The 27,073-nt window shown below is 44.2% G+C and overlaps 1 protein-coding gene across 2 annotated transcripts in view; it reads left to right on the top strand.

The window, feature by feature from the left end:
- The window catches only part of UNC5C (unc-5 netrin receptor C), a 354,187-nt gene extending 327,684 nt beyond the window's left edge, over positions 1–26,503 (top strand). For both annotated transcript variants that reach the window (XM_034772897.1, XM_034772898.1), the window contains 5 exons: positions 2,385–2,618; positions 10,794–10,943; positions 12,466–12,630; positions 24,382–24,560; positions 25,087–26,503. In XM_034772897.1, coding sequence (XP_034628788.1) covers positions 2,385–2,618; positions 10,794–10,943; positions 12,466–12,630; positions 24,382–24,560; positions 25,087–25,252 — 894 coding nt within the window. In that variant the 3' untranslated portion in view covers positions 25,253–26,503. The remainder of the gene's footprint in view (positions 1–2,384; positions 2,619–10,793; positions 10,944–12,465; positions 12,631–24,381; positions 24,561–25,086) is intronic.
- The last annotated feature ends 570 nt before the right edge of the window (positions 26,504–27,073 follow it).

Consider the following 27,073-nt stretch of genomic DNA (forward strand, 5'->3'; position numbering starts at 1 on the left):
GGTTCCTACCTCCCTAGTTTGTACTGCTGTTTTCAACGGGGTAACAGATGATAACAATGCTGCAAACAATCCTCAGCGGCAGGATCTAGGCTATCTGAGTGTATTTAATATTGAGTATAGTCCATCTCTCTTCCTCGCTATTCTCAGTGTGCAGTAAGCTGCTCAGACTGTTGGTGTATCACTGCTTCTTGATCTGAGGCATGCAACCAGAATGCAGCATTACAGACTCGTAGGCCTGGTCCACACTAACCCCCCACTTTGAACTAAGATACGCAACTTCAGCTACGTGAATAACGTAGCTGAAGTCGAAGTACCTTAGTTCTAACTTACCGTGGGTCCAGACGCGGCAGGCAGGCTCCCCCGTCGACTCCGCATACTCCTCTCGTGGAGCAGGAGTACCGGCGTCGAGGGCGAGCACTTCCGGGATCGATCCGGAATCGATTTATCGTGTTTAGACAAGACGTGATAAATCGATCCCAGAAGATCGATTGCTTACCGCCGGACCCGGAGGTAAGTATAGACCTACCCGTAGAGTATTAGGGCGAAACACACTTTGAGGAGCTTGACGGGATGCTTGAAGTCAGTGCTGGTAATGCTGAAGTAACTGGATCCCAGGGTTAAGGAAGTGGTACGATGCTCCTGTGCCAAGAGTTTCTTATTTTAACAGGAAGAGACAGTGGAGGTATCTACATTGTATGTACATTTTGTCAGACCCCACCTCCCCTAACCACTCTCCTGGCAGACTTGTTTGCTTCTGAAAAGCCTGTTTTGTTGCCATCATCAGTTCTGTCTCTCTCATGAAATTTGGCACCCTCTGACTTCCTCCTCTGAGTAGGTTTTAATGAGGCCAGTGTGACTGATATGGGCACCTGGACTGACAGCAGCAAGGACCCATTTCCAGGGTTATCCTTGAAAGAAAAGCTGGTGCCACAGGCAATATTCTCCACACTGGGATCATTTCTGGGCCAGTGAATTCATGCACATCTAGCTGACTAATCTGCACTCCAGTGGAGTATCTCCCAGCACTGTACATATGTTTCTTATTTGTTTTGTGTTCATTACTGGCATCCCCTGATTTTTTCCCTCCAGTCTCCTTTTTTGTCCTTGAAAGAGCTGTTGCCCTGCTGGAGGTACCCATGCTGACACCAAACTGGTGCTTGCATGCTGTCTGCAGAGTCCACAAGGTCTGTGGCTCCAGTACAGTGAGCCTCATCTTCTCTCTTCTGGAACAGCTCTTCCATCTCTATCCCCCAACAGATGCTTAGATTGCCGTAGGCAAGGAGTTCCTGCCAGGCCCAACACAACTGTTTCATGACGCGGCCAGTGGGGGTGTAATCAGCATTGCAGATGGCAACCTCTCTTCTGCCCTTGAGAAGGTGATGTCACCTTTGCAAATGTGCTGCATTCGCCTTCCTTAGCCTGGGATCCTGAATCTGCTCCCAAACTCGGGTTGAATCCAGCTGCTCGGTCCGCTGCCAGATACCTGCTCCTCACCTCATGACAGCAAACACAGGGTGGTTGAGTTCTGCAGAGCCTCATGCAGCCCAGAGCTGCTTTTGCAGAACCACAATCTATTACTATCACCTTTTATTTATTTTTGCCAAGTTATTTAAAGTACATTGTGCCATGTGGAGACTATAACATACAGTTTTCAATGGGGGAAATGGCATGGGGGCTGTTTTCTTCTAAGCAGAGGGAAGAAGGTGAAAAAGCATCTGTTTGTATTTGATTTGTATGTGTTTTGCCTTGGCCCGGCAGTCTTGTCATGGGGGATTATTTTGATGTAGCAGCAGGTGATATTCTTTGTACATGTGGCATTCAGTCATCACTGAGGTTACTTCTGTCTGAGTTCTAAAACCACTGATTATGAAAATTAAGAAATTAAGACTCTTATTATTCACTTAGATAATGTATTGAGTGCTCTTGTCTGGAGCTGGTCAAATAATATTCCTCAGATAGGTCATTCAACAAATGTTGTTGCATTTTTCCTGCAAAATTTTCATGATATTTTACATAAAATGCCCTGCTCTGCTCATCACTCTAAAAGCACCTACATGCTGCACATAAAACAATCATAAGTTTTATGTAGCCAATGGCAGTTATAGACCATCAGCACACACAGCTCCATCTCCCTGTACCAGCCCAGAAGGGAATCTAGAAGCAGAGGAATGTTAAATGTTGATTAATAAAATGACCCAAACAGGAAGGACTTAAGATAAATTCTGGGATTTACATGAGCATCTATGGCAATGAAGTTCTGCAGTCAAGGCCCTATCTCTGAGTAGGCTTTGTCTAGCCCCTACCCCAATCCTGATTAATGCAAAACAAATGGGCTTCTCTGGTGTCTGGCCTGGGCTCTCTAACTCTGCCTGTTTATCCCTTAGGACGTGGTGATGGTTGGAGAGGAGAACTTCACCACTCCATGCTACATCCAGCTAGACCCAGAATCCTGCCATATCCTGACAGAAACACTTAGCACCTACGCCCTGGTGGGACAGTCAACCACCAAAGCAGCAGCAAAACGTCTCAAGCTGGCCATCTTCGGGCCGCTCTCCTGCTCATCGCTGGAATACAGCATCCGAGTCTACTGCTTGGATGACACTCAGGATGCCCTTAAGGTAAATGCCATCTGCTTTACTATCTAGCTCTAGCAGGATTGCAATAATTGCAGTGAAAGTGAATAGACCCTACATTAGTGTGCAGCTGCTTGTAATTTATGTTCCCTAGATCAGCATTTCTCAAACTGGAGGTCCTGATTCAAAAGGGCAACTCAAGGCTATTATGGAGAGGGGTGTGTGCAAGATGATATGGTACTGCCACCCTTACTCCTGTGCTGCTGCTGGCGGACGCGCTGCCTTCAGAGCTGGGTGGCCACAGAGTGGCAGCTGCTGGTCGGGCACCCAGCCCTGAAGGCAGCGCTGCCGCCAGCAGCAGCACAGAAGTAAAGGTGGTATGATATACTATTGCTGTACCCCCACCTCCAGTTCCCCCTCCTCCCAGAAGTGTCCTCTATTTGGGAACTTGAAATATGGTAACATTACTTTCCGCTTTTTGAAAGGCTTCAGCGCCTTTGAAGAGAAAGGAGAATGATTACATGCTTCATTTAGTGCCCCTATGAGTATGTATGGTAACTAAGCTTGCTACCACTTTTTGGGGGGTTGGGGAGGTCAGAGCCTGAAATATTTCCAAAGGGGGGGGGGCAAGCAAAAAAAGTTTGAGAACCCCTGTTCTAGATCATTTTTAAATCATTTTATTGTTATTTTTTGTTTGGAGGAAGAACTTGACAACAAGACATTGTTTTATAGAAAGGGAAAGAAGAAAAAAAAACCCAAACCCCAGGTTGTCCTTTGTGTAATGATTTCACTCAAATGCTAAACTAATTTCCCCCCCAGCATTCTTTGTTCCTTTGTTTACGTGGATCATAACCTGAATTCTGAGATTTTTGCATTATTAAAGGACCATAAGGTGCACAAGGGCTTCATTCGTTATTCATGTATTTTTAATGGTAAGTGCCAGCTCCCCCGAGATGATGAAATGTATAAATACCTCTTTGTAAATAGCTGATAATGATAAAAGAAGTTCCTGGGTCATTAATCACTGCCTGCTTTTATATTGCTTTGTTATACCTGTCTGTGTGCTGTTTTTGTGCTGAGAATTTGCAGCTGAAATACATCAAGGCTATTGCTTTCTACAGCTATGTACCTAACTTTCTCTGTATACAACTTGAGCATATACATAAGTTTACACATACATTGTGTGGGTATACATAACTATGTATACATGTGTATATATAGTACCTATAATAGACATATAAAGACAGATGCTTATTATAATAAATATACTAACTTGTGCACATATATGTATGAATGCAGGTTATTGGAAGATTTTCTGTAATCATAACCAGATCTACAGATGCCATCTAAGTAGCAAGAAGAGTTCAAAACCTAACGCTAACTGATTAGCGGCACTGTCAGTGATATCCAAGCAGCATGAATTGTGTGTTGTGTACAGAAGAACAATGTTAACAGCTTTACTTAGAAACAAGCCACATAACATGTGCGCGCACGCTGCCTCAATATGGGAGATGTTTGTATTTCTCAGAGTGTTGACTTTCACTGTGGCTGGAAAATTCCATTTTCATCTCAAATGCTGTTTAGTATCATGTCTTCCTGGACATTACAGTTTGTAATGTTTGTCACTGGAGTGGTGGGAGTACTTTCTATAGCTATGAGAAATTTAGCAAAGCAGTGGACTGAAGAGTGGAGTGGAGACTAGCATACCGTGGTCTGATGCTCGGCATTGGGTTTGTTTATAAAGCGTCTGGGAACTTGATCTAGAGAATTATGATTTTGTCAGAGCTGAACCCCTTTGGAAACAATAATTATTTTATCATCATATGATTTCTTTTTCTTTAAAAGTTGGAAAAAGGGACTTCTGTACCAACCAGGCTGAGGATCTCCAAAAGCCAAGACACCCTTATGCCTCTATTCCCTTTGGTCTACGGGGTCTTAATGGAATTTTCTATTGGTTTATTAAGCTCTGAGGTGAAAATAAGTGATTCAAAGCTGCCTTGTAGCAAATACTGAAGCTGTCTGAATGCTGCTGTGAGTTTCAGAGTAGAAAGCTTGGGCAACAGGAGATGGTTGAATTCAATTAGACACCGTTCAGTGGAATTTTTTTCATGTTTATTTGAGCATTTGGAACTCTGTCCAGTAAAGTTCACCTGAATAAATAAGACTGTGCAAAGGATCACAAGAACAGTTGAGTAAGATAGAGAGAAAATCCTTTATAACATGCAGTGATAATGAATGGAAGAGAGAGAAATTTACTGAGGATAAATCCCTGGAGAGATTGTGTTGATGTTCGGATGTCGGAATGCAAGATTGGTTTGTAATTTGGTGGTTAATCCCGCACTTCCTCTCCAGCTCTCAGTTATTTATTCAGAATGCACTACAAAGGGCTCAGTGTTGGCAGTGTTGTGTCTTCTGGAGTCAGATCTGAAGAGTCCTTCTGGGTCTATCATGAATCAACGATAACATGTTTGGGCGTACAAGTGTGGGCAACAGTTGACAGAGACTTGTGAACAAGTGCCTCGTGGCCTCCTAATAACAGAGTGATATTAGCATCGTCTGCTTTCTTCAGCAGAGGATGAACACTTCAACCACAGTTTTGTGGCAAACAAAGAGTCTTTGGAAGGGAAAAAGTAGGTTGGCCTCAGAATGAAGGACTGTGAATGAGGCCTTGCAATGTATTTTGATATGGCTAGGCCCTGTGTGACAGATTCTACCACAAAGATTAAGGGAGAAGCATGGAAGATAACCGAAAACTGTGTTGTGGGGCTTGGTTCAATGGCAGCACTTTGCACTGCCAGGCATGAGACCAGGGTTTGATGTCTGGGTCCCAATCCTTTGCTCTGCAGAATGGCAGGGGCAGGGAATGCTTTCGTTACGGCAGCTCTTCTAGCTGATTGAGGGGCAACGCTGAGGGGCTGCAAAAAGTGGATTATAAGATCTTTGGGACAGGGGCCCTCTTTTTCTTATGTGTTTGTACAGTGCCTAGCACAGTGGGGCCTGGATCCATGATTGGGGCCACCTAGCACTACGACAATACAAATAAATAATAATAATAATTAAGGGATCCAGTCTATAACTGGAAGGATAGTGGTTGTTTCAGGGGATCTTGAGGGTTTGGGTGGAAAGTTGGAGAATAGGAACAAGGACTGCTCAGAACTTTGACAGAGATTTGAAGGGTGTCTGGGATAATAGTGATTTGGGACTGGGGTAGATCAGAGAAGTGGCAGGCGAGACATGGGTTGGAATTCCGCACATTCCGGAGGAGAGGTTGCTGAATCTGCATTCTGCAGAGCTGAATTTAGTAACTTTAAAGAGCAGTGGTGCTGGAACTAGAGGTGCTGCCACACCCCCTGGCTTGAAGTAGTAATAACAAACACCAAATCCATGGTTTCTATGGTTTCTATAATCAGTACCCGCACTATAAGAATTATTCCAGCACCCCTGTTAAAGAGGAGTAGGTGGGGGGTGGGAAGCAGAAGTTTCCCCTTGCAGTTTTGGAGGGAGCCAGGAACGTGTCAATAGACCAACAGCTCTATGCTGATGGATATAGGAAATGTTTTCACATTGGAATGTCTGAGGTTTGGGGAGTCTTTTTAGGGGTTTATGTATTTATTTTAATAGTCGGCCAAATGCATTCTATTATTATTTAGAAATAAGAAATCTGACACGTACTGTATCCAACCCAACAATTACTAAGGGACGATGAGCAGTTGCTCTAGAAAGCACAGTGCTGTATTTATCCAACAGCTTTTCCCTCTAATCATGCAGAGTAAGCTCTCTCTCCCAAAACTGCCTGAGCAGTCTGGGGAGTCTAATGACTTGTCACAAATAATGGCTTGGTTATTGTGAAATCTGCTTATTTCTTTTCCTTCTGTTTGTGAAGCAGAATTGCTGACTCCTGCTTTAATGTTGATCCATAGGAGAGTTTCCTGCACTCCTGAAGGTTGTGACCCCCAAGGGAGTTGCAAACAGGTTTTGGGGGGGGATCACCACCTCTGTCCCTTTCTTTATGATTAGATGCGAGGGGAGATCTGAAATGTTTCGGTTGTAATATGGGGTCACAGATTGGAAATGCTTGCGAATCACTGCTTTACTCCTGTCTATCCATTTAAGCGGCTCCTGTCCTCTGCTGAGCTCCTTTTCTCAATATGGCAATCACAGAAAAGACTGGCCTGCAAGACAGCTACCACACTGTATTGATGAAGCAGATCACAATTTAACAGGCATGCCAAACGGCTTTTACCTCTTTTTGAAGCCACAAACTTTTATTAAATGTAAGTTCTTCCTGCTGTGGCTTTAATTAGAAGGCAGCTTCAAAATATTGGTAGCTCGTATCTTGCTTACGTAGTCGGCGTGAGGATACTGAATTAGGGCCATTGCTGAGCAAAGATGTATTTTATCCAGCCCCAACAAGAAGACACCTAAGAGGGTATAAGTTCATATCTTATTATTGGTGTCATCAAGGTGCTTATACAAGGAGGTGAGAGACACTTTCCCAGGCACCCAGAATTATGGATTGACCTTGTTACCCCTGTGCATTAGCAAAAGAGACACTTGCTGGAGATAAACAAAGAGAAGTTTATTAACCAAGATAGATAGTCAAGTGACAGTGAGTAAGAGTAGTAGGAACATACAGTTACAAATAAAACAAAAGTATAATATGCTTCTAGGAGACTAAACTTAACTTTAGCAGGCTAAAATCTTTGTCTAAGTTCAGTTTCTCAACTAAACTCCCAGCATCTCCAGCTTTTATGGATACTAAAAGGTTCCAGCTTTCATGGATACAAAAAGGGTTATCCTTTTTGCTCCCTCAGTGATGGACCACCACAGCATTCCTTTTCCTTCGCCTCATAGAGCAGAAAACCTTTGAAATATATCCCCTTGAAAGGTAGCCTCCAGACAAAGGTCTTCTCCCCCACTTTCAGCTTAAACCTCTCCAACGCATCATCAGTGATCTACAACCCATCCTGGACAATGATCCCTCACTTTCACAGACCTTGGGAGGCAGGCCAGTCCTCGCCCACAGACAACCGGCCAACCTTAAGCATATTCTCACCAGCAACCACGCACCGCACCATAACAACTCTAACTCAGGAACCAACCCATGCAACAAACCTCGATGCCAACTCTGCCCACATATCTACACCAGCAACACCATCACAGGACCTAACCAGATCAGCTACAACATCACCGGCTCATTCACCTGCACTTCCACCAATGTTATATATGCCATCATATGCCAGCAATGTCCCTCTGCTATGTACATTGGCCAAACTGGACAGTCACTACGCAAGAGGATAAATGGACACAAGTCAGATATCAGGAATGGCAATATACAAAAACCTGTAGGAGAACACTTCAACCTCCCTGGCCACACAATAGCAGATGTAAAGGTAGCCATCTTACAGCAAAAAAAACTTCAGGACCAGACTCCAAAGAGAAACTGCTGCGCTCCAGTTCATTTGCAAATTTGACACCATCAGATCAGGATTAAACAAAGACTGTGAGTGGCTATCCAACTACAGAAGCAGTTTCTCCTCCCTTGGTGTTCACACCTCAACTGCTAGCAGAGCACCTCACCCTCCCTGATTGAACTAACCTCGTTATCTCCATACTGATTTATACCTGCCTCTGGAGATTTCCATTACTTGCATCTGAAGAAGTGAGGTTCTTACCCACGAAAGCTTATGCTCCCAATACTTCTGTTAGTCTCAAAGGTGCCACAGGACCCTCTGTTGCTTTTTACAGATTCAGACTAACACGGCTACCCCTCTGATACTTCTCCCCCACTGTTTGTTCTTTGGTGTGCTGACACCATATTGTCTTTCTTGTTCTCCTGTTAACTTACTTTTCCTGTTGCTTAATATGCAAATGAAGCTTGGTTTGTGTTGATCTGCACAGTGCTTGGTTAACATTGGAGACCTAGGCAGATGGGCAAATCAACATTCCTTTGTCTGTGAAAAACCCGTTTATCTATCCTGCCTGCTTTCATAGTTTGTACATATTTTTGGTACATGCCTACAACTTCTTGAATAACCCCATATTTCTCACACTATTTATGATGGCCAGTATCAGATAAGCTTTCATTTGCAACTTTCTTTATAGATAAATACTAAGACAGCATTCTGTTAGGTGTAGTGAGTTTGTCAGGAATTGCATAGGAGTTGCTGGTGCATGATAGGAATCCTTTGCCAGTGGGCATTGAGAGGAATAAGGTGGGAGCCTGTTCTTACTTCTTTGAAAAGGCAGACTTAATAGCCAGGATTTGGAACTAAAGATGGAAAGGCACAGACTGAGGGTTTCTTCTCTTAGAAGGTCATAGCTGTGTAGAACAAACAGCCAAAGAGGCAAGTAATGCAATACATGGAGTAAAGGTAGTACAGATAAGGTCTTAAGGCCACACAACATTTCTGTGCCGGCCTGCCAAAAGGCAGGAGATGAACTGGGTATCCCGTCTTCTCCCCATTCTCAGTTTCTTTGCTTTAGCCTGAATTTGAGCCTCCGCTTCTTTCAGCAGAGGTTTACAGTGGGTTTCTTCCATTCCCATAAATGCCTACAGGGAGAAAGACCAATCTTTCCAAGCTTGTATGCCTAAACTTAGATACCCAAATCCACAGTGTCTTCTTTTCACGCTAGCAATACTGAGCACTGGCAGCTCCCACTGCAGCCCCAACTCCAGTGGTGGAGAAAGTAGATGAGTGTCGTCAAACCTGCTATTCACACATAGGCCTTCTCCGTGTCTGTTGTTTAACCATATGTGCCAATATGTATGCTTGAGACGTTGGTAGGTACAATTACTGCACAAAATACCATGAATCTTTTTTTAGACATCCCAGAGAGATAATTTGAACATAATGAAGATCTATAGTAATCAGATAATTACTATCGATTGCTCTTTAGACATCTTGATGAGGTAATTAGGGCACAGTGGAAAGAAGCTGGAACTGATTGATTGGCACAGCCTTAATCTAAAAGGTTTCTAATTATGTTTCTTTTCTTCTAATAGCTGATAAACAAACATCATTTTAGCTTTAGAATTTGTCAGGTGCCAGGTTCGTTGGGGACATCAGCTTTCTCTATTATGCTAACTAGATACTGAATGTGATCAGCATCAGCTTATTATGCCTCACAGCTGAAGTGGAAGCAACTTCAATTACCCCATCTTTTACTTTCTCTTCTTGGTTTCAAAAGCCCCTGATTTCTTGTTGGTGTATGATGCTCGGTGTGCACCTGTGTGTGCATGACGCATTTTGTGTATATGTCAAAGCTAGTGCATGTGTGGTGATCGTGTCTCTGGCTGAGTTTATGTACAAAAGCAGCATATGTACATTTGTGCTTTCGTCTTTCATATACATTGCCAGTGGCTGGCCTATATGTCATTGTGGGTAGCATGGAGAGGAGGCCCAGTATTCACTGGAAGTGTCATTACTCATAGGCATATTATTAATTTTGTGTATCAGAGCAAAAGCCTTTCTCCCCTGTCTCTCATCAGCTATTGATCAGTCACTGTTCCAGTCGCTCTCTGAACCACTGTGCTGTCACGCTTAGATACACACCTCTCTATCACAATGTTCTCTCTACTGTTTTGCATTTTTTCAGTAGGTAATAATAGCCCTGTGACAAACAGGTTTCTTATTTCTGTTGCATATTCTGATTCACAGGGATAAACTGATTGGTTGGTGCCAATCACCAGTTGTATATTGATGGGACCACATCTTCATGGGTAGGAGTTCTTGAAGGCAACACATTAAAGCTGCTATTAAGTGCCCTCAGGGTGTGCAGAGTCCAGGGTGACGCTTTATCAATATGCAACCATTGCCTGTGTGCTTTGACCTAGACTCTCTCAAGCAATTAAGCAAGCTGAACGTGGGACCCAGCCTGTCATGTCATGTATTTCCTAAAAGGAAATATGGGTGTGTGCAGTTCTCCTGGATAATACAGGCTGTATTTGCGTTCTTCCACTAGAAGTGTGATGTAAAGCCATAAGAATGATGTGTGTGATTATTCTCAGACCCCTTCATACAAATGTCTTTCCTGTAATAGATGTGTGTTTACCTTACAATGTGTGTGTGCATCTCTTCCCTATTATACAGATTACCTCGTCCGCTGCAGCTGATCTTCAGGGAACAGAAGTATAGCATGTCCTTTCATGGCACATTTGTATATAATGCCTCTTTGATCATAAGCTGACCATTTTCTATCATTCTTACTGAATCTTAGGAAGTTCTGCAGCTGGAGAGGCAGATGGGAGGACAGTTACTGGAAGAACCAAAGGCTCTGCATTTTAAGGGAAGCACCCATAACCTCCGTCTGTCCATTCACGACATTGCCCATTCTCTCTGGAAGAGCAAATTGCTGGCTAAATACCAGGTAAAAATGACAGAATGCCTGGATGATGGCTGAAATGCATGGGTCAGAACAGAAGGGCTTAAAGATACATAGCAACACACAGTTGCGCAGTGCTCTTTTAAAAATGAGACACAGGGACTGTTCAGGCTCCTGTAAGCTGAAGGTCTTGAGGCTGTTGCCCATAACCAGCCCTCTCCCCTCTGTTACACACAGTGTGTATTTTCAATTTATTTGAGCAGTGGAGAGGAATAAAGGGCTTGGTTTCTTTTAACCATCCTCATTAGTGCCAGGCCACATAACAGGCCATGGTTTGTTTAATTTGGACTGAAAATCAAAATTCCCTTTTAACACTGCACTGGGAGAGAGAGATTGATCAGGACAGTCAGAAAATCTGCTTCTGGCAGGAAAACTCAGTGCTGAGAGGACAGGACTTAGGGCTCGGCTACACTAGAGGGTTTATAGCAGCACAGATGCTCTCTAATGTAGCCACTTTAAGCCCACGGGAGAGGGTTCTTTCATTGGCTTAACTCCTCCAGCCCCCACGAGTGGGAGTAGCTATGTCGGTGGGAGAAGCTGTTCCGCTGACAGCGCTGTCCACACCGATGCTTCTGTCGATGTAACTAACGTTGACTTATTCACCCCCCTGAGTGACACCAGTTATGCCGACATAAGTTGTAGTGTAAGCATAGCCTTAGAGTCAAGGGCTAGATCAGGGGTCGGCAACCTTGCAGAAGTGGTGTGCCAAGTCTTCATTTATTCACTCTAATTTAAGGCTTTGCGTGCCAGTAATACATGTTAACGTTTTTAGAAGGTCTCTTTCTATAAGTCTATAATATATAACTAAACTATTGTTGTAGGTAAAGTAAATAAGGTTTTTAAAATGTTTAAGAAGCTTCATTTAAAATTGAACTAAAATGCAGAGCCCCCCGGACCGGTGGCCAGGACCTGGGCAGTGTGAGTGCCACTGAAAATCAGCTTGCGTGCCGCAGGTTGCCTACCCCTGGGTTAGTGCATGGGGTTACTACCAGCCAAAATACGTGCACCCTTCAGCCTGTTTCCAGCACTGGCCACTATGGCCCAGTATTGAGATTTGTGGGCTGCACTGAGCATTTTAGAGGACCCAGGCCCTTTGTACTCAAGCAGCAGGTTCAGCCTTAAGGAAGCGGGAAAACAAACACACCCACCTTTGTAATGTGTGTGAGAGAACAGCAGAGCATCCTGGGATTTGTGAAGGTTTCTCATCACTGAGGGGAAAGGGGAGGATTTGCTTATGTTTATTCTGTTTCCACTGCATGGTTCAGTTGCTAGTCTCCAGTGCAGTGAATGCTTTTCATGGGATGCTAGACTGGGGACCACCATCCTGAAGAGCAGAGCCAAGATTTCTTCAGAGAGGCCGCACAGTCTCTCCTCACAATATTCATGACCCCATTTGCCATATTCATTCCAGAGCCTTTTGGGAGATGAGCTGAGAATTTGCTGAGATGCATTAAGACTGTAAATGCCCAGGATCAGTTCAAATTTTTCCTTAATTTTCCTCCTGCAGGAAATTCCCTTTTACCACATCTGGAGCGGGTGTCAGAGAAATCTACATTGTACCTTCACCCTGGAAAGGTTCAGCCTGAGCACGCTGGAGCTGGTTTGTAAACTCTGCGTACGGCAGGTCGAAGGAGAAGGACAGATCTTCCAACTCAACTGTACGGTGTCAGAGGTAAAGGGCCCAGCCATTTCCACACTGAGCGGTGAGGGGGGAAAGTGGCAGTACTTTCCCAGCAAACATCCCTTAACCTGACCACATTCCCTATGCTTGTTTGCCGTGCCCATTAATTCTCTCCTTCCTCCTGGTGGCTGGGAGGTACCAGGCTTTCCAACCTCTCTCATAACTGCTGTAGGTACTTTCCCTTCTCATGGATGCTAGATAGCAGGTGTGGATTCAACTGCCTTCTTCACTTTCTTCATGCGCCTCCTGGCTGCTCAGTTGGCTTTTCTCTCCTCTCTCCTCTGGAAGGAAGCATCCTTCCTTCAAAATGGACAAGGGAAGAATGGTAGGTGTGTTCCTGGTGTCTCTCCCTGGAGCTTCTTATTTCCTCTGCGCACACGGGGGAGAGGGGGTCTGTTTCTTCAGCACACCTTCTTTTACATTATAAAACATAGGATGGTCATGTCCCCTGATGTCCACTCATTCTTCCTACGTCCATAGTTCTTGAAGTACCAAGTACTCATGAGGAAGAAATGTGCTGGATCGATATGAACCAGTTCACTCTGAGCACTGACAATAACTGCTATGAAACAGGAAGCATAAGACATTAGATGTGCAACAGGCTTTCCCTTCAGTCTTTGCTCCTGCCAAGTTCCATCGGCTTGGCGTACTGCATAAAACTGCCCACGGCTAACTAAAAGTAGAGCTGTATTTCAATTAAATGGAAATGGCTAGCAGACCCTAATGACCCATTCTCCTGAAAGGCACCAGTCCTCTTTTATATTTAACTGTATTTAGTTATTTATACGTGTCGAAATTACACCAATCAAATGTGCCCTGAGCACACACATGTTCTTTAAAAACCAGTATACACCATTTACCGAACCAGTGCCAATTTTCAGGGTCCTCTAAAACAAGTCTCCGTCATCACACACAAAAGCAAAAGCCTGAGGAAATAGATGAGCCTTACATCTCACTTTGCAGATATGTGTCATGACTGTTATGTAAAATCAGACTCTTTTGGTCACTAGAGGAATGGAGAAATGTAGAAGGTACAGAAGGGAAATATCTCCAGGAGCAGCAGTAGGGAAGATAATCTGTAGATTTGAGAGTGGATGAGTGCATCAGCCTAGGGAAAAGAGCATGAGGGGCTGGGTCTTTCGCTTTGTTGTGTCCCAAAATTAATACCACAGGGGAAAAAGTGTTGGAGATGACACAGGAGTTTGGTAGTGGCACCCTGCTATGGTCCCTCTTTTTGGTGACCTTAGGACTTTTTTTTTTTAATGGAGATATCCTATCTCCTAGAACTGGAAGGGACCTTGAAAGGTCATTGAGTCTAGCCCCCCTGCCTTCACTAGCAGGACCAAGTACTGATTTTGCCCCAGATCCCTAAGTGGCCCCCTCAAGGATTGAACTCACAACCCTGGGTTTAGCAGGCCAATGCTCAAACCACTGAGCTATCCCCCCCCCCCCCAAGGACTTGAAGGACTTTAGTGCTTGGGGACAATAAAACTTAGTGGTAAGTGATTCTTTGAGGTTGAGGATCAGGGCAAATTCTACCGCTCTGACCAGCCACTGCTTCACAAAGAGCCACTGGCAGCATCTGTGAGCAAGGTGGGAGCACACACCAAGCCATGTTAGCCACAGAGCCCTCTGATGGGAGTCCCACAAAGGAGGAGAATTTCTATCCATCTGGATTTTAACAAGCTTGTCTCGTGTCATACCAGCTAAGTGCCCGGGACACTCAGTGCCCTGAAATAACTTGAATGATGCAACATCAGAAAATGATGATGTATGAGTCAGCGTGGAAACCTTGTGAGATTTACATCAGGAAATCACAATCTCATGATGAAACTGAGAGCAATGATATCATTTGTCTAGGAGTCAAGCACATGTGGCAATAATAGGGAAATAAGTAAAAAAGCGGTTGCAGCATGTTGAAGTTGGTGAAATGTCAACGTCTCCTTATGGTCTGACCTTTACAAGTAGAGCAAGTCTGGCAAAGGAGAGTCCAGGCTCAGATTCCAGAAAGGGGTGAAGAAACCTACTATAATCACCAAAACAAATGCCGTCTTTCTCCCGTGTCCTTTGTCTTGTACACGGTATGATATGACAGACTGGTTATATCTTGTTCCCCGGCTCATAGTCAAAGATAGTCCTCTTCTATAGAGAAATAAGCTTGTCCTGCAGAGCCACCTCTCTCTTTTCCACAGCCTGCTACAGTGCGGTCAACATTTCCTCCCAGAGTTTCATGAGCCCTTTGACTTACATACATCTTTAGTTAAAGGCCCCGCTGACATTAATAAGGAATGTCACAATACCATAGCAACCACTGGCACTTTCCAGTCCACAGGCCATATCTCTGAGCCACACAGCTTCACCCCTGCTGGCTTTGGATGGCGTTTTCACTTTCCAGGCCCAGCAGGTCTGCAAAGTTCAATAACTGTACAGCTCCAACAACAACAGAAGGAGCAGAATTTGGGCGGGGTGGGGGTCTGTCCCTTTGATGACTGCCTTCTGTCTGGATTGCACATATGCCGGCTGATGAAAAGGATGGTGGATCGGGAATAGAAATAAATGAAAAGGAAGTTAAAATCCCCCCCTTTGTGGAGAAATGATCCTTCAAATAGCATGGCTGCAACATAAAGACTTTCTGTCAGTTCCTCCAGGATAAAGAAATTGATTTCTTTCATGGTTCTGTTGCAGTATGATCCTTCCGGATATGATGGACGGGAGAAATGTCAGTGAGGTTTCTCCACAAGCAGCTAATAGTTTAGATAAATAAATAACTAAATCCGTGTAAATGAGATAGTTGTGAGAGTTGGCAAGGAAAACAGAGAGGCATTTATCTGCAAGTCAGCAGCTGAGAGTCACGTCCAGTTGGTAGTGACCCAAAAAGCCATTGTTGTCATCAAGGGACTGCTGACCTATGTGAAAATGTTGGTAGCCTTCATCCCCAGTTCCTAATGAAGGGTGCCTTGGATAGTATGGTCATTGGCACTCCAAAAGTATCATTAGATCAGAGAGAGAAACAGAATGACTCCCCCCCACACACACACCCTCCAAGGCACTAATTGCATCCTAGCTGGCAAGGACTGCAAGGCATGAAGAATGAACTATCCTCTCACCCCTAAGGTACTTCTTTCCACTTTTAAGGACTGGGCAAGGTATTTGCAGGAAGTTTGCATTGAACCTTCCTGTGCTGTACATGCTCTCTGGATAGACAGAGGACTTCAATCTCCATGGCTTGACAAGCTGACCCTTTTTATCAATCGCTACCTTCATTTTTAAAACTTAACACCCACCCCCACCCCGCCATCCTCTTCCTGAATTAGTCTCCCTTTTATGGGCCTTATTATAAATCCCTATAAAGGAATTGGTCAAAGGGTCAAGATCAGCCAGACACAGCTACAGTGGAGTAGGCATCATTATTATATAGTTAGAGCAGCTACCCATTATTCTGGCTGAGAAGAGAGAGTGGGTAAGCTCTGTACTGTGAAATCATGGAAAGTGAGTTCTTGTGGGTGACTTTCGGAAGGGCTGTGAGATGACAGCCGAAAGTTACTTATTCTGCAGGGCCCTGACAATGTGCACCATTACCCATAACATCTGCTTGGTTATTGGGTGTAAAGTTGTATATTCAACTGGGGACAACATAACATTAAAGACAGATGGTAAAACTACTATCATAAACAATTACTGTAGAAGTGCTGCATTGAGGTAATCTCTGATTTAACCTAGCAGAGAAGTGAAAGAATTGGTGGTCGCTTTAATGAAACTCAAGTACACACTATAATTATCTTCTGCTTATATGTAATAGGATCTGGTAATAGTTTCAAAGGGAACAAAAATAGCACTATTGTCTTGTGCTGTGATTCCGTCCATCAGGGATTAATGCAGGGAGAAAATAGCACTCATTAGCGAGGCTACGGATCATGAGAATTGCTCATCGTGGTTGGTGCATGGTGACATTCCCACATCCACTGTGGAAGGGACAGTCAGTGCTAAGAGCTGATATGCAGGACTCTGTCACCACATGAATTAGCTTTTATTGCTGTGCTAGTTTTGATGGCAAGAAGCACGTGGCCTCTTATGCATAGGATGGCTCTTAACCTGCTAGACTGTAGTACAAAAGGCCTGGGGTGAAGCTTGTGTGTGTGTGTGTGTGTGTGTAGTTGTCTACAGCTAAGGGAAGAATAATGGCCTTGTGTGGTTAGGACTCTGAACTGGGAGACATGAAATCTAAGTCAAATTCCTGGCTCTGCCACAGATTCCCTGTGTGGCCTTAGGCACGTCTCTTAATAGCTCTGTGCCTCAGTTTCCTACCTTTAAAGTAGGGATTATAATGCATCTTTCTCCCACCCTGTATATATCTTTGCTTGGATTGTAAACTCTTCAGGCCAGGGAGAGTGTCTTACTACCTATCTGTACAGAAACTTCCACAATGGAATCTGATCTCAGATGGGGCTACTGGAATACGCATGATAATATATGTAAATATGAAAGAGTGGGAGGTTTTCAGTCTTTGCCCAGTCCTTAATTCTAGAAGACCCCAATTCTCCACAAAGAAATAGGCCCTTGTGCAGAAATCTTTATGAACCCTGCAATATTCCTGAGTTTTATAAAGGCAAGCAGCCAGTGACAGAGTCACAGCCAAACTTTCAGAGTGCCCTGAGAGCTCTGTCCATTGTATACTTTGGCCTGGAGATGGAGAGGGAAAGTGCCACCTTTATGATGCTCCCAGTCACCACTGCCCTGAAGAACCTCTATTCTGTGTCTTCCATGTTCCAGGATACCAGCCTCTATTACAGGGTTAATATCTCCAACAGGGTCAATGATGTAGAATTTATTGTTGACACAGGCCTTTTGCTCACACACACCAAGCACTGTAGTTTGGTATGTGATTAGAGAGACCATAGTCAGTAGTTCTTTGTGCACATTAGTGTGAGGATACTTCTCCAGCTATGTATTTCAATGTCTATCATAAAAAGTCATTATGTAACATTTTAAAAAAGCATGGATGGAATGGACTAGATACTAAAAGGAGAAGATAGAGGAATGGAGACAAGGGAAATACAGAATAATTCCACCCAAAGCCCAAGAATGGAACTCGCAACATTGACACCTGCTATTCCCAATATATACTAGTGTTTACGGAAACCTAAAACCTTGACCGGTTGCTGCTAAAGTGTGAGGTGTAGGCTAATGAGATTTCCTGGAAGCTGTCTGATGGCAGCTTGCACCAGGCATTGTAAAGTTTTGAGACTGTTCTCAGTTGTGTTTGTGGGGCATCTCCTGTAGCTAATTATACAGGGCAACATGTTAAGTAGTAGAAAACTAAAGAAATTGACATTTAAAGTAGATTTTGTTATGGCTTTAATAGTTCACAGGTGACATTTGCTTTTCCTTTCCTTATTGGAATCACTTCCCTTGTGCTGCTGCAGATGTAAGTTAGATCATGTATTGATGCTTGTTTATTGTCTTCATCTACATTAAATGTCAATTTGCGAGGGTTTTGTACTTTTTAAAAAATTCCCATTTGGTATTTGGTACATATTTGGTCTTTCTGAAAGTACCCATTACTCAGCTGAGAGGCTTGGGTCTTATTCATGCACAATTTCATTTGGAGCTGTGTCTCTTTTCAGTTTAGTGGTCACAGAAGACACCTGGATTCTGTCCCCATCTCTGCCACTCACTTTCTGAATGACCTTAGGCAAGCCACTTTATATAAATTTCCTCATCTGTAAAATGGGGATAGTTTATATTTTCCTTTCTCTGTAATGTGCTTTGATATCTACAGATGAAAAGCATGTTGCATGAGCTAAATGTTGCTATTCTGTTAGCAGATTGCCTGGTGCTACAGACTGATTTTGGTTTGTTTTTTAGTGAGCCTGCATGGTTTCCCCAGCACACTTTAAATATCTTGTGCTATCCCCTATACATTCCCTTCCCTGAAAGACAGCTGCCATCAACCCAACCTTCAACACACTCTAGGGAAATTTCTCTCATGCTTCCATGGTGCCAATCACCTTCAGTTCCTGTTGTTTTCAGAAGTAGTTGAGGGCACTCAGCACCTTCTATGATCTGGCCTGCTGAGATCACTTAATGAATAACCTCATTCCTGAAAACCTTGGGGGAACCCTCAACATAAGAATATAAGAACATAAAAATGACCATACGGAGTCAAACCAGTGCTCCATCTAGCCCATTACACTGTCTCCGCCGCTGGCTGGTACCAGAGCTTCAGGGGGAATGTACAGAACACCCCATGTTCCAGCACTCAGAGGTTTAGGGTCATCCCGAGCATGGGATAATATTCCAAACTATCTTGGTTTACAGTCATTGATGAATCTATCCTCCATGAACTTATCTAGTTATTTTTGAACCCAGTTCTACTTTTGGCCATCACCACATCCCCTGGCAATGAATTCCACAGGTTAATTGTGCATTGTGTGAAAAAGTACTTCCTCTTGTTTGTATTAACCCCGCTGCCTACTAATTTCATTGGGTGAACCCTGGTTTGTGTATTGTGGGAAAGGGTAAATAACACTTCTCTCGTCGCTTTTTCCACATCATTCATGATGTTATAGACCTCTGTCATATCCCCCCTTAATCATCTCTTTTCTAAGATGAAAAGCCCTAATCTTTTTAGTCTCTCCTTGTATGGAAGCTGTTTCGTACCCTTGATCAACTTAGTTGCTCTCCTTGGAACCTTTTCCAGTTTCACTATATACTTTTTGGGGTGGGGCATAACTGACAGGGCACACCTTGGATTTATATTTTTGATATTTGCTGTCTTATTTTCTATCTGTTACTAATCGTTCCTAACATTGTATTAGCCTTTTTGACCACTGTTGAGCATTGAGCTGAAGTTTTCAGAGAACTATCCATGATTACTTCAAAATCTCTTTCTTGAGTGGTACTTGCTAATTTAGACCCCATCATTATATAAGCATAGTTGGGATTATTTTTTTTCCACTGTGCATTACTTTCCGCTTATCAATGTTGAATTTCATCTGACATTTGTTGCCCAGCCACGCAGGATAGGGAGATCGCAGTCAGCTTTGGACTTTATAAAATTATTCAAGATTGTTTCATCTGCAAACTTTGCAACTTCACTGATCCCTTTTCCAGAGCATTAATTAATACGTTGAACAGCACTGGTCCCAGTACAGATCCTTGGGGAACACTGCTGTTTACTTCTCTCCATTGTGAAAACTGACCATTTATTCCTACCCTTTGGTTCCTATCTTTTAACCAGTTACTGATCCATGAGAGGACCTTCCCTCTTATCCCATAACTATTTAGTTTCCTTAGGAGTTTAGTAGTGAGGGACTTTGTCAAAGGCTTTCTGAAAATCCAGGTACACTATATTGACTGGATCAACCTTATTCACATGCTTATTGATACCATCAGAGAATTCTAATAGATTGGTGAGGCAAAATTTCCATTTACAAAAAGCCATGTTGACTCTTCCCCAACAAATAGTGTTCATCTATGTATCTGGTAATTCTGTTCTTTACTATAGTTTCTACCAATTTGCCTGGTACTGAAGTTAGACTCACCAGCTTTTTAAAAATCGGCATTATGTTAGCTACTTTCCAGTCATCTGGTACAGAAGTTTGTTTCATACTATGGTTTCATATTTGAGCTCCTTCAAAACTCTTGGATGAGTACCATCTGGTCCTGGTGAGAAAAGTTGGCTGAGGTAATCTCTTTTATTAGACCAACTTCTTTTGGTGAGAGACACAAGCTTTTAAGCCACACAGAGATCCTGGTGACTTATGACAGTTTAATGTATTAAATTGTTCCAAACCTTCTCCGGAGACACCTTTATCTGCGACAGTTCCTCAGATTTATGACCTAAAAAGAATGACTCGGGTGTGGGAATCTTCCCCACATCCTCTGCAGTGAAGACTGATGCAAAGAATTCATTTAGTTTTTCAGCAATGGCCTTATCTTCCTTGAGTGCTCCTATGTCACCTTTGTCATCTAGTCACCCCATTGCCTGTTTGGCAGGCTTCCTGCTTCTAATGTTCTTTAACAAATTCTTACTGTTAGTTTTTGCATCTTTAGCAAGTTGCTTCTCAAACTCTTTCTTGGCCTGCCTAATTATACTTTTCCCTATGCTGCTTGCAGGCATTTAACCTTTGTGACACAGCTCCTTTTAATTTTTGTCTAAGAAGCCTCCTCATTTTTATGTAGTTCTCCTTTTTGAAGTTACCGTGTTGATTTTTTTTGAGTATTATCCCCCCTACAAGGATGTTAAATTTAATTATATTATGGTTACTATTACCGAGCGGCTAAGCTACCTCTTGGATCAGATTCTGTGCTTCAGTTAGGATTAAATCAAGAATTGCTTCTCCCCTTGTGAGTTCCAGAACTAGCTTCTCCAAGAAGCGGTCATTTATGGTGTCTAGACATTGTATTTCTGAATCGTGTCCTGAGGTGATATATACCCAGTCAATATGAGGATAGTTGAAATCCCCCATTATTATTGTGCTTTCTGCATTTGTAGGCTCTCTAATCTCCCTGAGCATTTCACAATCACTGTCACCATCCTGATCAGGTGGTCAGTAGTATATTCCTACTACTATACTCGTATTGTCCAAGCATGGAATTTCTACCCATACAGATTCTGTGGTACAGTTTGTTTCATTTAAGATTTTTACCTTATTTGACTCTATGCTTTCTTTTACATGTAGTGCCACTCCCCCACCAGCGCATCCTACTCTGTCATTTCTATATATTTCATTCCGTGGTATTACCATGTTCTACTGATTATCGCCATTCCAACAAATTTCCGTAATTCCTATTATATCAATATCCTTAGTTGACGTGAGACTCCCTAGTTCACCCATCTTAGCAGTTAGACTTCTAGCTTTTGCATGTAAGCACCTGTACATTTTGTCAATATTCAGTTGCTTGCCTTTGTGTGTTGTATTTAAAGGGACTCTTACATTTGATTGTTCCTCAGTAACTCCTACCTGTACTTTACCAACTTCTTTCCTATCCTCTTTACTAGGCTATAGAGTCCCTTCCCCTTTAATAAATTCATCCCTAAGAAACATCTCTGCCCAAACTGTGCACTCCTCCTCACCTGTTGACTTTCCCACTAGTTTAAAAAATACTTTTTAATTATGTGTGCCATAACAATTTTGGTTTAGGTAGAGCGTATTCCTCCTGTTTAAGAAGGATCCTTAAAGGGAACATGTATCTTCTGAAAGGGTGATCTCATTGGGATTATAAAAAAAAAATCTGAACCTAGCTGAGCTTTCCTGCATGGCTGAAAATGTCTGGTTCATTTTTTCCCTTCATCCTTTTTCACTTATGCATCCTGCCCTTCTGGGCTGTGACTGGGCCTGGAAGCAGACGGGCCAGAATAATTCTAGAATGGATGTTCTTGAGGTGTTATCAGACAAAGGATCTCAGATCTCATGGGACATCTGTTCTCTGGACATCAGCAACCAAAATTTAGTCTCAAGACTTGTTTAGATAAGATCCTAGAACAGAGGTGGACAAACTACGGCCCATGGGACCATCCTGTCTGGCCCCTGAGCTCCGGGCCAGGGAGGTTAGCCCCCCGGCCCCTCCCCTGCTGTTCCGCCTCCCCCGCAACCACGCTGGGAGCACTCTGGGCCACCGTTCCTGCTAGGCTGCGCAGCTTGCGCCCGCCCACCTCCCAGTAAGCCAGTCCTGTCACACTGAGCAGCATGGTAAGGGGACAGGGAGTGGGGGGGATTGGATAAGGGGCAGAGGGTTCTGGGGGGCAGTCAGGGGACAGGAAGTAGGGGGTGGTTGGAAAGGGGGTGGAGTCCTGAGGGGCGGTTAGGGGCAGGAGGTCCCGGGGGGCGGTCAAGGGACAGGGAGCAGTTGGATGGGGCGGAGGTTCGGGGAGGGGCAGTCAGGGGACGGGGAATGGGGGGCGTTGGATAGGTGTGGGAGTCCCAGGGGGCCTGTCAGGGGGCAGGGATGTGGATAGGGGTAGGGGCAGTCAGGGGACAGGGAGCGGTGGGGGGTTGGATGGGGGGGGTCCCAGAGGGGGCGGTCAGGGGACAAGGATCAGGGTGGGTTGGATGGGTTGGGGGCTCTGAGGGGGGGAATCAGGGGGCGGGAAGTGGGACGGGGTGGATAGGAGGCAGGCGCCAGGCTGTTTGGGGAGGAACAGCCTTCCCTACCAGGCCCTCCATACCGTTTCACAACGCCAATGTGGCCCTCAGGCCAAAAGTTTGCCCACCCCTGCTCTATACCCAACGCATGCTAAGACACTTTTCAGACAAGCAGATGGACAAGGTCCCTACCCCAAAGCACCCACCACTTGTCATTCATAGATTATTCAGTTATGTATGTCAAATATGTGGCACTTGGTGTAAAGTAATAGGCTGAGGTGGCTCCATTCCCCCTATTCCTGCCAGCCAGATGACAACATAGAAGGTAGTAGAACTTCAAAGAAACCCACAAAGGGTATATAGGAGAAAGGTGACTGTCAGGATGCTTCCTCCTCTGTGTAAAGCCTCTGTTGCTTGTTAGCCCATGGCTTTGTGTAAAAGAGAGAGCCGGGGAGTGGGGATGCAGCAGGAGCAGGGGAATAGCATGTTCCACATCGTAGTGCAGACTTAGGTCCGCATAAAAATGAGGGATCAGCTAATGCCTGGAGCGGCATCAACTGACTCTCCACGGTTTGTCCCCCATCAAAAGACTCCCAGAGCACAGGTGCTGGCTGAGAGATAATAGCACCACATCCACCAAGCTGCTGCAACGCCTTTGCTCTGTGTCTGTGTCTCTCCATGTGTGTGAGGAGGAGGAGAATATAGAGAGAGATGTCTCCCCCTTACTACCCAACGAGGGCTGTCCTACCTCTTGGTACTAGCACACCATGGCTGGCCCCACGCCCAAGAGGGAATGGTGCATCAAAAATACCCCTTCCCCCCAAGTCCCATGCATCTTTGGGGGGTAAATGCTTCCATATTTTCATTTACACGCACGGGAAACATAGGGCCCTTGATGCTTTTTCTGTCATCTGACGCCAAATGCTCTTCCCCACAAAATTCATCTCCGATATTCCTTGCTCCCCATAATTGGGGCTCCCCACATCAGGGAGAGTTTCCCACACACAGAAGTCACTGAGATCTGCTGTAAAGCTCTAAGGGTAGCATTTTGCCCTAAGAAAGAGCTTGGTGTTTCTCCACATTAACTGATCAAGCTGGGCCCGAGGTTTTCACCTAGACCAGGGGTCGGCAACCTTTCAGTGCCGAGTCTTCATTTATTCACTCTAATTTAAGGATTTACGTGCCAGTCATACATTTTAACGTTTTTAGAAGGTCTCTTTCTATAAGTCTATAATATATAACTAAACTATTGTTGTATGTAAAGTAAATAAGGTTTTTAAAATGTTTAAGAAGCTTCATTTAAAATTAAATTAAAATGCAGAGGCCCCCCGGACCGGCGGCCGGGACCCGGGCAGTGTGAGTGCCACTGAAAATCAGCTCGAGTGCCGCCTTTGGCACACGTGCCGCAGGTTGCCTACCCCTGACCTAGACCAACCTGGAGTGGTGATAAACCTGCTGCCTGTGGAAGTGAGCTGTACATATTTCTGTTCCTTTCAGCTGACTGACATCAAGCGCATATACAACTTGATTAGCACGAGGCTGCTCCTCCACCCAACGCGAGCAATAGGATTCTGCCTTTGTGCTTGGTGATTGCTTTTGTGTGCAGTAACAATGCTGCTTTATTTCCACCCCCACCCCTTTCTGCAAAACTTAGGAACCTACTGGCATTGATTACCCTCTCATGGATTCAGCAAGTACCATCACCACCGTAGTGGGACCGAGCGCTTTCAGTATTCCCCTGCCCATCAGACAGAAGCTCTGCAGCAGCCTTGATGCCCCACAGACCAGGGGCCATGACTGGAGGATGTTGGCCCACAAACTGAAATTGGACAGGTGGGTGTGTTGCCTGTATGAACTCAACAACGTGGCTGAGTGAATACATAAGGGCTGTTGTTATAGACCGGTGTGTACGCGGGAAGTGAGCTCACCTAATGTTGTCCTTGTTAAGGGTCCAACCCTGGTCCCAGTGAAATCGGTGGGCTATTTGCCATTGACTTCAGTGTGAGAGGAGTTTCTCAAAGAGCACTTTTACAGAGTAAGTGGCCCACAAAATAGCAAGGCTTGGATGAACCGCATAGGCAAGAGGAGAGTGCCAGCTGTTAAAAGGTGGGGCAGATCCCCATCAGCTGGTCTAAATCAGCACAGATCTATTTAAGCCAGGGGCGCAACTCCGATTTACACCAGCTGAAGATCTGGTGCAGAAGGTTTCAGTGCACAAGTGCAGTACAAAGACCTACAGACTAGTCACAGTGAATGTTCATGCAGAGTGTACATACTGGGTGTGGTTTGCGGATAGTTTGAATCAGCACTGACAGAGGCAGCCAGTCTTACAAGACCATTTTCCTTTGTTCTGTTGCAGGTACCTAAATTATTTTGCTACAAAATCGAGTCCTACTGGCGTGATCCTAGATCTTTGGGAAGCCCAGAATTTTCCTGACGGCAACCTCAGCATGTTGGCGGCAGTCCTTGAAGAAATGGGAAGACACGAGACAGTTGTTTCTTTGGCGGCAGAAGGAAAATATTGATGCAACCTTGGAATGAAAAAGAAGGAATGGAACTAGGGGAGTGGTATTGCCCTGTGAGCTATGAATAAGAAACAAAATGAATACCCAGACCAATGAGTTTCACAAAAGACATTTCAGAGAAGAAAACATCAGCCCTGACTTTCACATATGTTCTCCTTGTACATTATGACAGGATCTAAAAGAAATCATGCAAAGTTGTACCTTGAAAATATAAATCAACCTAACGTTCCCCTCAGCTTGGCTGTACACTGCTTGGTACAGGATTTTACAGTTTCCTAGGAAACGCTTTTTATTGCTATCCAGATGTATGGATAAACTTTCTTAACAATCCCAGTTTCTATGGACGTTGTTTACATCAAATACCGGACAGGGGTAAGGAGACTGTCCAGGGCTTTTTATATTTTTGTTTCAAGCCATTCTAGACAAAGCTGTGGACAGTTGGTTGTGGCTATTTCAGATGATCAATTTCCAGTGAAATTCAGACTTTGGCTACAAATCCGTGCATCAAGTGTCTCAAAATAATCCTCCCATCATTGTTCTGTTTCTTAGATCTGGTTGTAAGACCAGTGTTTTGAAATGTATGCATCTGGAAAGCAGATAATCTGGGTGCTAAGCAGGAATGCATGTCTCTCTCCCTGCCTCCCCCAAGGGAATTCCATGGGTTCGTTGTGAAAAATAGCTGTAGGATTGTAGGGAAGATAGGGATTCATTTTCAACTCACAATATAATCCACTCCCTTCTTAAAGAAAGTATGTGCGCGTGAGGGAGATGCAATTTGGAGTGTGGGTTGGGTGGTGGGAAATAACCCTGAAAACAGATTTTGCTATAATGATTATTTACTGATAAGTATCTAGTGCAAGGATTATTATTATTTTATTTTAATTTCTAATTTTGTCAGCAATAGCATGTATCATTCAAGTGTCAGCAGAACCTGTTCTCTCCCTTCTGGAGCTGCATGGGTTCTTCTAACACACTTCCCTTCAAATGCCACTCTCCCTCCCCTTCTCCAGCCATTGTGCTCACCCTCCAAGGCCTCGGGTTGCCAGCAGGGCATGCTCACATGGTTAGCATACACTGGATCAGCTCCTCCACTGGTGTAAATTGAAGTCAGTGATTTAAACCAGCAGAGGATCTAGTTCAATGAGTTCCAACTACCACACCATGTGAGCTACTGCAACACCCCCTATTTACTAATGATCTGAGGAGCAAACATCCAATTGTTATGCTGGAAACCGTGCTGTGAATAACCAACCACCCATAGTCCTTAATTTTCAGAAGCACGTGTAGCAACAGTATGCAGGTACTTCTCATGAATGCCTGATGTGGATATTCATGTGTGACATCAGGCAATGTGTGTGCAAAAATATGCATGTGTACTCTGGAAAATAAAGACCTTAGGCTCTGTTTTTTTTTTTTAAACAGGTCTTGAACAGCCACCACTGCCATTTACTTTCCTTGGGATTGTGGGTGCTCAGCCCCACTGAAAATCAGTCCCTTCCATTTTAATCAAAGGTGTATGATAGTGGAGGACAGTTATGGAACGGGGAGGCTGCTCCATTTTATTCTACGGGCAAATTCTGCTGTGTGTGATCCGTATGGTGGATCTTTACTGCTGCTCTGCCTCCATGCAGGGAAGTGCCACTGGAGACCATGAGAGGTCCACCCCACAGGGCAGTGTAGAATAACCGTGTTAAATTCTGCTCTACAGCAGAGCTTTCTCCTCGCTATTTCCACACCCTATAAATGTTCTTCGAAGTTGTCTCAGCAGTTACGGCTAGAACTCATTTCCGCTGTGGTAGAAGGTGCTCATTTGTTTTCATC

This window comes from Trachemys scripta, chromosome 5 (genome assembly GCF_013100865.1).
Source record: "Trachemys scripta elegans isolate TJP31775 chromosome 5, CAS_Tse_1.0, whole genome shotgun sequence".
Lineage (NCBI taxonomy): Eukaryota > Metazoa > Chordata > Testudines > Emydidae > Trachemys > Trachemys scripta.